Source organism: Hakea prostrata, chromosome 1 (assembly GCF_041222555.1).
Source record: "Hakea prostrata isolate BN-2017 chromosome 1, UWA_Hpros_2, whole genome shotgun sequence".
NCBI classification, from domain to species: domain Eukaryota; kingdom Viridiplantae; phylum Streptophyta; class Magnoliopsida; order Proteales; family Proteaceae; genus Hakea; species Hakea prostrata.
Genome location: NC_142600.1, coordinates 7,600,532 through 7,610,644, shown reverse-complemented (window position 1 = coordinate 7,610,644; position 10,113 = coordinate 7,600,532). Strand labels below are relative to the sequence as shown.

General features: G+C 37.1%; 1 protein-coding gene across 1 annotated transcript; it reads right to left on the bottom strand.

Annotated features, from left to right (window-relative positions):
• Positions 1-440: 440 nt before the first annotated feature.
• On the bottom strand, positions 441-9,781 carry HEMC (hydroxymethylbilane synthase). The gene is made up of 5 exons (XM_089159295.1): positions 9,315-9,781; positions 8,505-8,910; positions 5,463-5,678; positions 1,486-1,663; positions 441-988 (listed from the first exon to the last, which is right to left on the bottom strand). Exons 1-5 carry the CDS (start codon positions 9,515-9,517, stop codon positions 864-866), a joined length of 1,128 nt encoding a protein of 375 aa, XP_089015421.1. The 5' UTR covers positions 9,518-9,781; the 3' UTR covers positions 441-863.
• Between the last annotated feature and the right edge of the window lie 332 nt (positions 9,782-10,113).

Genomic DNA, 10,113 nt, shown 5'->3' with positions numbered 1-10,113 from the left:
ACTTTTTAAAAAGATAAAAATACCCTTCAATTAAATCCCAACATTTGCTAACATAGAGCCGTTCTAGTGGTTGAAACACACACTTCTTAATGAAGAGGTTGTGGGTTCAACTCTTACTATATCCATAAATCTACGTATGAACGTTTTTAATTTAAAAAAATAAATATCTAAATTTCATAAATTTAAGAATTTTCACAACCAAACTGGTATAAATCTCACATTCATAAATCCAGACATCTGATAGATTCATGTAATCAAACAATAATTTCTATTCTCTTATAAATATCTACACAATTTCTATTCTCTTATAAATATATTTTCTTTTTCTTCTCTTCCATCTTTTTCCCTGAGGATGTGATGATTATACCAAAAATAGACAAATAAAAATTAACAAAGACTATGATGTTAGTAATAAAGGGTATTGGGCGAGTCAGGAGACAATTAATTTTAGGGGTTACTCAGAGACATGGCCGAAAATTTCCTTTTCTGTATATAGTTGGGATCAGGTAAGAAATAATCCACATTCTACATCAATAAGAGAACTGGAGAATGTTATCATTATACGGTTTCTTTCCCATGAGAAGTAACAATAATCGAATTGCTCTCAGATTTCCAAAATGAAGAATCTAATCCCTCTTTTCAAACAACTGGAAAATGTTTTTTTTCTTTTTTTGGGTCCCAATCGAAAATGTTTCATCTAAATATACAACAAACATGCAAAAATTTTGCTCACTACAAAAACGAAAAAACAAAAATTACAACAGCCCAAAAAGATGAATCATCCCAGGTAAATTGACAGCTACCAGAGACAGGCACAAGCCCAAAACACCAATTCCTCTTCTGTTTGTCCTAAACCGATCCAGCTACTGGCTTCTGAGATAATCAAAGAAATCGGCACCAGCCCGCAAAAGTAATTCTTTGCCAGCATCCTTCCCCATCAAAATCATATCCTCTTGTGTATATGGACCTGTTCTTGAAGTCTCAAACACTGAAACAAAAGGCTCCATCAAAGAGTGGTTGTATTTACAAAATTTAAAAGACAAAAGAAAAGAAACCCTGAAGTTGTACCACTACAAGAATGAAGTGGCCCAGAGGAGCAACTTGAAAATTACAGCATGCAACTGTTAACAGCATAGAGGCATGACTAAAGTAGAATCCTAAACCAAACGAGAAGAAGAGGCTGAAGCACAAAAAGTTGCGAGGTTGTACATCAATTGTGCATAGAGGCATGACTAAAGTAGAATCCTAAACCAAAAGAGAAGAGGCTGACGCACAAAAAGTTGCGAGGTTGTACATCAATTGTGCATAGAGGCATGACTAAAGTAGAATCCTAAACCAAAAGAGAAGAAGAGGCTGAAGCACAAAAAGTTGCGAGGTTGTACATCAATTGTACATTTCTAAATTTTATATAGCATGGAAGCTACACCCAGAATATAACAAATGCAAAGACTAGTTTGTGGATTAGCATTCATCAAGGTGTTTTACCTTGGGTTCCATCAGGTGCAGCTACCAATCCTCTAAAAACACAATTCCCTTCTTCATTCCGATATGCATAGCCAGCAATTGGTGTTTTACATGATCCATCTAGGGTCTCAAGAAAGGCCCGCTCACATGTCACTGCTAATCTGGTCTCCTCATGATTCAGTGAAGCTATGTAATCAGCCTGCAATAAGGAACATACTTGAAAGAATTAAAATTAACACTTGAATTTCAAAATACATACACATTGTTCTGTCCATCCATCACATGCCTTCTAATTATCTTTTGCTAACCCAATTGATCTATACATGTGATTGCTCAACTGCAAGCCCTGATACATTTCTTTGATCCTAGTACAGAGCTGCTCTTTACTAAAACCTCTTCAACATTTATTATTCACACGTATTATTCAACAAAATTAGCAACTATTGCCCATTAGGGTTTGTCAACCTAATCCCACAATAACAGTGTGACAAGCAATTAATTATTTTGCAGCAGACCCTCACTTGGAAATTTAACTGCTTTTACATTTCCACTTTGTGTAGCCTTTTCATTTTGTAATTTATGCAGTGTTCTGAACAGTTGTGCAAGCTGCATGGCATGTTAGTCAACTGCTTACTTTCTAAATGCTTGGTCACAGGTTCAAGTCCTAGAAACAGGAGCACACTGCATGCATCTAATCATTCCTAGACCTTGCTAAAACGCGGAGTTTTGAGCACTAGGTATGGTCTTCATTTTTAAAACTTGTAAAACAAAATTATCTGGAATACTTGGTCAGTGAGACAAACCTAAAAGGCTACAACCATCTAATCTGATCAAGTCAGTGCCAACTCCCATTTCAAACATTTCCTAATAACTATTTTAGATGCTTGTGATAGGAAAAGACTACTTTATAATCCAGAGACAAAATTTTGGATAAGATCCAAATGCACAGAAAGACGTTAGGAGTTTGATATTGTAGTACAGAACGAAAAGCATTGGTTGTGGCACCCCTTGATAGATGCTCCAGGCCTTACTACAACCATCTCAACACTCAAACAATACTTCCAGCTTTTGAGGAGTATGTGAGTCTAGATTTCAATTTGAGATCGGAAAGAACGAAAATCAAGAACTTGAGAATGAAAACCTACAGAACAAGAGAAACTCAAATATCCATATCACCTTGTGGAGAGAATTACAGGATATCTTTCCAACCTGAAGAGGACAGAGAGGTTCTAAAAAGCATAGGTGGTAGGCACATGAAGCATTTGTCAGAATATAGGTCGCAGAGACAAAAGGCCCATGTGAAACTCTGAAATATCTATTTTGCAGTTGTGAATGGAGATGTCATTTTTGTGACATTTCTAGACTAGATTTGATGTTTGAAGAATGTTTAGGAAACAGAAGATTCTATGGAAACCAGTGCATCATTAATACCATGAAAATAGAAGGTGAAACTTTGGTTAGTGAAATTGTAGACCGCTCTTTGGTGACAAGACAAGAATGGAACAAATCATTGCTGAATGGTATAACTACTTATGTGGGTTCTAATCTAAGCAAAGGAGGCATCCACATATGGGATGAATAAACACACATTCCACCAAAAACACTGACCAGAATCAGCACAAGTTCAACTCAGCTTGACGTCCATGAATGTAAACTAATCCTCAACTTCCTATTCCACTTTAAGAGAACCACAATAATAAGTCCAACTGAAAGAAAGCATACAATTTGGGCAGCTAAAGCAAGAAAGGGATCCTCATGTTCACCTTCAAGCTTTTTCTTTTATTTTTGAAGTTACAAATGCAATGACATTATCTACCTGAACAGACGTAACAGTTCGAGGCCATATTCCCCATCAGACATCTTCACTGGTTTGCATCAGATTAAGACAGTGAAGATGAAGAAAAAGAGACCCAGTAGCAGCATCAGATGAATTCTTTCCAACAAAAAAACATTTTACATGTCCAAGGCAACAACAATGGTGACAAGTCTCCACTGTATCTGAATTTTCTAGAGCAACTTGAGTACCTGAAATAAGAGCTTTACCAGAACCAGCCACATGAGCATATTTACCACCATTGCTATTCCCACTATTGGGCCCAAGGATAGATGTAAAAAAGGAAAGCTTGAAGCATCAACCTGGGTGGAATCGTCTTCTCACAAGAGACACATAGAACCCTAGGAAATACATATGAGAATGCGGCTACCTTTTCACCACCTAGTATTTCAAAAACGTACTTAATTAAACTCCTACCACAGTCCTCCCAAAAATCCCATGACAATGAACTGCTCTAGTTGACTTTGCAATTGTTACACATGGTAGGAGTAGGGAATTCAGCTCCTCATACATACATTTTAGTCAGTAAAATATTGGGTTAAATGCAAACCTTTCAGTCAGATGATAACGATTATTCTGTCCTAACTCTTAAATACAGAACATTAAGCAATTCTCATGACTCACCGATAATGTCAGTGTGAGGCACCAAGTCTACCTTGTTGTTGGCATCCAGTTAGAACCAACTTAAAAATTTTATCCCATTGTCAAAAGTCTGTAACTTCGTCTAGTATCTTTTCAGAGATACAATTCAATATTGCAGAAAGAACCTAAGTTACCACATTCTTCAATGATTCAGACATTATTCATAGGCCAAAATAGAGTGAAGTTGCAACAAGAAGTATAATCTGGACAATCTTGATCTTTGCAAAACCAATCCCCACTGAATTTTTCATACATATCTCACAAAATTTAACTCTAACTTCCCATCCAACAAAAGTTTGATGCCTTCCACAAATTCCAGAAAATGATTCTCATAAAATACAGAAAGAAAAATGAAAAATCAATCTCAAAACCCTGGCAGGGGCTACTGGTATCTACTCCTGATGCTTCAGCTGCAAAATTCTATCTGTATTTACCAAACACCATAAATAGAGACCTAGTTCCAACTTTGGAACATGAACTAGTCTCTAAGCATTCGTAAAGCACCACATATGGGGTGTTGCACCGCTTAAAACAAAAGACAAGAGAAACTGCAAGATCTCAAACTGATATATACGGCTGAATGTCATTAGAACCTTAAGAAAAGATAAATAAATTAATGAAGAGAGATGTAACAGTGCCTAAATCTCAAATATGAAGTGAATAATAAGAGAGAGAGAGAGAGAGAGAATGGTGATAACTTGTGTTTAGACTCTCCCACTTCACTGAACATACAATAAAAAAATAAACCTATTAAGGACATAAAAGTAAATGCACCATAAATATTAAAATTACTGTCCATGAGCTTCTGTTCAGAACACTATGCATGTGCTGCAAATTCCTTAATTGATCACTTGTAACAAAAGATCTCCATGATTTAACATGTTGCTTATAGCCAACTTACTTCCGTCCTAAGTATATCAGTATTATCAAACCTTTCACCATAGAGCAGGTCCTATAAAACTAAATATAAATCACAACCTCTTATTATCTGAGCTCCAATACCTATTTACATGGAAAAAACATCTGACTCAGTTGCAAGTAGGCTTTACTTTTAAAGTAATCATCAGAACAATTTGTCAGCAACCTTAGTCGTGTAAACCAAAAATACAAATCATTAAGCTTTACATGGAATCTATTTATCATACTCATACAATAGCCCTTATCCTTCTACCCCAAAAAAATAGTCCTTATCCTCAAGCAATGATCCCATCACTGAAGAAATTATCCCAAATCGGACCCAACAGACAATTTCTACCTCCATTTAAGGGAAAACTCACACCATCTATTCTCACAGGTTTAAGAACCTTGCACAGTCGAAGATGTAGCAGCATCTATTGCTTTTGATGCCAGACACATTACTCGGTGAGGTAACTTTCGAAACCAGTCAAATTATTTTATGAGGGTAGCTTTCGATAGCAGTCAGATTACTTTATGAGGTAGCTTCTGATACCAATCAGATTATTTTATGCAGTAGCTAAGCAAAGAGACCATTGAATGTAAACTAAGTAAATAATCCATGTACCATCTTGTTGTCATTGCTTCGACATGCAATCCCAATGGCTCCTTGAGCAACAGCTGGAAGCATTTCATCAACCGAAATATCGTTTGTTGCATAATCTGCATTATCTTTCATTTTTAGGCGTTTTAACCCAGCCCGTGCCAACAAAGTTGCTTTTACAACTCCTTCCTTGACTTTTCTCAATCGTGTCTGCACATTCCCTCTGAAGTTTTCTTCCACCTACAATAAGAGGACACAGTAAGGAAACAAGGAGATGGACACCAAAAAACATATTCTATACCTACTAGTGATGACAACAACCATATGAAGCAACAAAAAAAAAGAATCGATTTTCCTTAGCAATTCTAAATGTTTTATTAAAAATGATCAGAACTATAGCTGTCAAGGTGTTAAGCAAACCAAGGCATTGGAGAAGATTAAGATACAAGGTAAAACCAATTAGGTGAGCAAGGCAACCAATGCACCTGCCTAGGCGATCAAGGCACCCTGGTCATCCAAAGCATGTGGGTTGCCAAGGTGCCACCCAGATGAGGCCTTGACACCTAGAATAGAACAGAAAATACTCAACAAAAAACTGTGCAACACACAAATAGATAGCAAATTTACCTGCCTCAACTCCCTATCCATAGAAAAGCACACATGTCATCAAGGTTTTGTTGCTTAGGCATCCAAGTAGATTTTTAACGGTCTACGCAACAGTTTCCTTCACACTACTGAACCAGGTTCACCGTATAAAAATAAATAAATAAATAAATAAAAAAGGAGTACCGAACCAGGTTTAGCCCTTGCCTATGCCAAATATCTTTGGAACAAATGACATCACATACTCCATTACCCAAAAAAAAAATCATATACATACCATATTTTTCATGAATACACAAATAGATAGACCACTCTTTTAGTCTAATAAAAATAGTTAGAAAACCAAATTCCAAAAGAATAGCAAGTCAACCCCCCCAATTCAAGAACAAAAACTGGGTTTTCATAGTAGGTAAAATCTTCAACTTTCTATTGTTAGGGGGTTTTCTCCAATCTAAATGTTCCATACATGAAATGAAACAACCTTGGTGGGGTGGGTAGGTTGTCTCTAGTGGACAATGTCCTTCAAATAACTAAATTGCAAAATTAAAAGATAAAGACAACAAAACAACCACAGAAGAGAAACGATTTAAAGTGGTCTGTCTCCAAGAGTCTACATCCACTCTTTTCAAAACTTGAGAGAATTCCACCATATTTTTCCTTCCTAGACCTTACGCCGTCTTATTATAGGACAAGAGAATATTGCACAAACAAATCATTTGAAGACAAGAAATTTGTGCAATATCCAAAGACAAGTAAATCCACACAACCATTAAAGGAAAAGAAAATCCGCGCGATATTTTAAATAAAATGAACATGTGCAATCATTGCAATCATCTATATAATCTAAGACAGTCCAAACCTACTTTGATCAAGAGTTCTATCAACACTAAGACACAAAATACATACCAATGAATGAATATCCATTTAGGCAAAATGATGTGATTTTGGGAGTGTGCACATGACAAGAGCTTATGACAAGGGTTTTCTCGAGACTTCTTCAATGGAAAGATCCAATAGCTACAATGCAAGCCTCCAATTTGTTGACTTGACTTGAAATCAAAATGATATAATAATTACTTTCAACTCAAATTACTGAATAAACTAATAAAGAGATAAAAGGATTCAAATAGAAGTTCTCAATGATGAGCATTCATTATCCAATGCCTCAAAGTTGTCTTGAGTTTGTCCTTTAGTGACCTATATATAGTAAACAAATGTGATAAATTTGAAAATCAAATGATAAAAAAGGTCATGTTGTGGGCCTACAGATTGAATGGTACATGAACCAAACAGAACAATTGGACAATCAACAAGAAGAACTAACCATTGGAGAATCACTTCGACATTCTCAAGTTGGTTAAGGCAACCAGTCAGTCTGTCCCCCAGCCTAAGTTCACCTAGTCAGACTGCAGCTTCTGCCACTAAGCAGTCAGACTGGTTTATGCAACTTCAACCATGTTTTGCTAGTTTTATCAGGAGTTTTGGGGCTTCTAACACTTGTTGGTCTTGTCTATGGTCCTCGAGCATTACCAAGGTGGGCATTAACAAGGTCTGTCTAGGTCTACGCCCATCTTAATATGCAAGTATGCAATGCAAGCGTGTGCAGGTGTTCTAAGATAGTATTGATCGTCAGGTAAACTTCAGATTTTGCCTTAGCTTGCCTTGTCATGTCTTGTATCTCATACTGACTTTGTTAGGCTTAAGTTGTCATGTTGTCATGTAGTAATCTCGTATCTCATCTTGTCTCACCTCACTTTGTCTTGTACTGACTTACATAGGCTTGACTTGTTCATAACCAATATTCTCCTCCAAATCTTGTTAACCTCAATACTGTAGTATGACTACCTACAAAAGCTTCACATACATATTCAAGTGCTTGTAATCATCAAAACTTAGTTGAAAATAATTTGGGAATGTGACATTCTTGATTAGGCAACCTAACACCATAAGAGAAGGAACCATCAAGCAGCAGTCCTGAACCTGTCCCAACACTAACACCCACCCTCTTATTAAAAAAAAGAATGAAACACCAATCTCCTGGAGTAATGGTAAAACAGTAACATTCATACGCAACCACATTCCACCACCAACTTTTGGGTGTCTTTTGTCATAGGTAGCAAAGAAAATTTTAATGGCACATGAACAGTCCCAGGTAAACAGCCATTAAAGTAGCACCTAGAGCTTTGGTTTTTAAATCTCAATCAAAGCTTTCGATGGGCAACCACCATCATAATCTCTCAATACCAGGAAAATGGGTATTTTTTTTCTTTAGGAGTTAAGTACAACCCAATAACTTCAGTTTTCAGTGAAGTCTTTCAAAAATTGGGTAAAAGCAAGATGGATGGCAAAGTGAAAAGTGTATAGCCGACAAGCTCTAAAAGTTGTCAAGAGACCATATGTGCCCAATTGTTACATGCATAATAATTATAGTCCTAGCAAATGCGAAATGCAAATAGCACTTACTTTCAGTGATGGATATCTGTGTAGTATTTGTGACTTTCTTCTGAGGGAGGCTGTACCAACAACACTTCCAGCTGGAAGCGCTGCAAGGGTATCTGCAATTGATGAAATGAACACATCCCGGACATCTTCACGTGGAAGGTTGCAAGGCAAAATGGTTCCGACAGGTAAATAAGTAGGAACATCTTTCATTGAGTGCACAGCTATGTCAATTTCATCGTTCAAGAGAGCATCGTCTATCTCTTTTGTAAATAAGCCTTTTCCTCCTAGATCAGCAAGTGGTTGGCTTTGAATTTTATCTCCCGTGGTCTTGATAACCACAATTTCGATGGCTCCTTCCGCACCCAACTCAGAATGTGCAGCCATAAGTTTTTCCCTCGTTTCATAGGCCTGTGCCAGGGCTAGTGGGCTGTCCTACGTAAAGAACAAACAGAGTCATTCAGTTTTTCAAGCAGGTCCTTCGCCAAAAATGCACAAGACTATTGAGTAAAATCCCGTTAAATAATCAAATCCTTGAGTCATAAATTAGAGGAATCACCAGATAAACTATCGAGGTCAGCCAGCTACGGCTGAAGCCGACAAAATCACTATGAAGAAGTAAGCGAAACATTTATGGAATTACAGACGAATAAAGCAAAGCAGGATTCGCATCAAATTGCCCAACACAGAAGGAGAATATGCTATACGCAAAAGAAGCTATGGCCAGTGTAAGAAATCCCTCAACATTCGTGTTAAGATTTGCATTCTACATTCCGAGCAAATAAAGAAACCCTCCCACCCCTTTAAAATTTGAAGAACGGCGGAACATAATACCTTCCTCTTGTGCCTATTCTTACAATGGAGTTCTTCGTTTGCGTCATCTGCTCGAGAGCAATAGCTGCCCTTGTAACCATTGTTCTTCGAGAGTGGTTAGCAGATGAGATCTTCAGACATGATGAAGGGAACCCAACGGCTAAGAAAGGTCCAGAGCTCATCTTAGTAGGAAAGAGAGGCAGCTTGAGAGTAATCATCTCCATTGTATCAGATGAAGAAGAGTAACGGGAGAAAGCCAGAGAGGGTAACGCACTGTTGACGATCTTGGTTTTGATAAGATGATGTCAGGGATCCATCGCTGATGTTTCGATGGATTTTTTTTATTTTTCTGGGTGAAATAAAAGCATCAAATTCATAACAACACTTAAAGAGTTATAAGCAGCAGATGCAAGCTCATAAGACGCCTGTTTTCCAATAGAACAAAGGATTGTAACACAATCCACAAGGGACTATACAGATAACAGGCTCTGGCAGAAAGTAAAAATGTTGGGCTAAATACAACTAAAGTGGGATCAAATACAGGGACCACGTTTCCACAAAAAACGATCACGTTCAGAACAAAAAAATTACAGTTTTTGAGGGGTTAGGGTTAGAACCTGAAACGGGGAAATGGTCGGTCTGAACCAAGACATTCGAACCCAATGAAAAGTCCTTGACCCGATAAATTTGATTCGAACCCGGTCTGAAATATTGATTTTTTTTATAATCAAATGCCCTCATATATTTTGGTACAATTGGAGAAAGAAAAATTAAAAAAATGTATAAAGGCATTTTTATCATAAAAAATTTCAATATATCC

What these genes read in the sequence shown, in the direction of transcription:
- HEMC (XM_089159295.1), bottom strand. Translation starts at nt 9,517, where the DNA reads ATGGAGATGATTACTCTCAAGCTGCCTCTCTTTCCTACTAAGATGAGC. An exon ending in ACAGATATCCATCACTGAAA is followed by an intron (nt 5,679 to 8,504) that starts GTAAGTGCTATT and finishes CTCTTATTGTAG; the next exon opens with GTGGAAGAAAACTTCAGAGG. An exon ending in GAAGCAATGACAACAAGATG is followed by an intron (nt 1,664 to 5,462) that starts GTACATGGATTA and finishes TCCTTATTGCAG; the next exon opens with GCTGATTACATAGCTTCACT.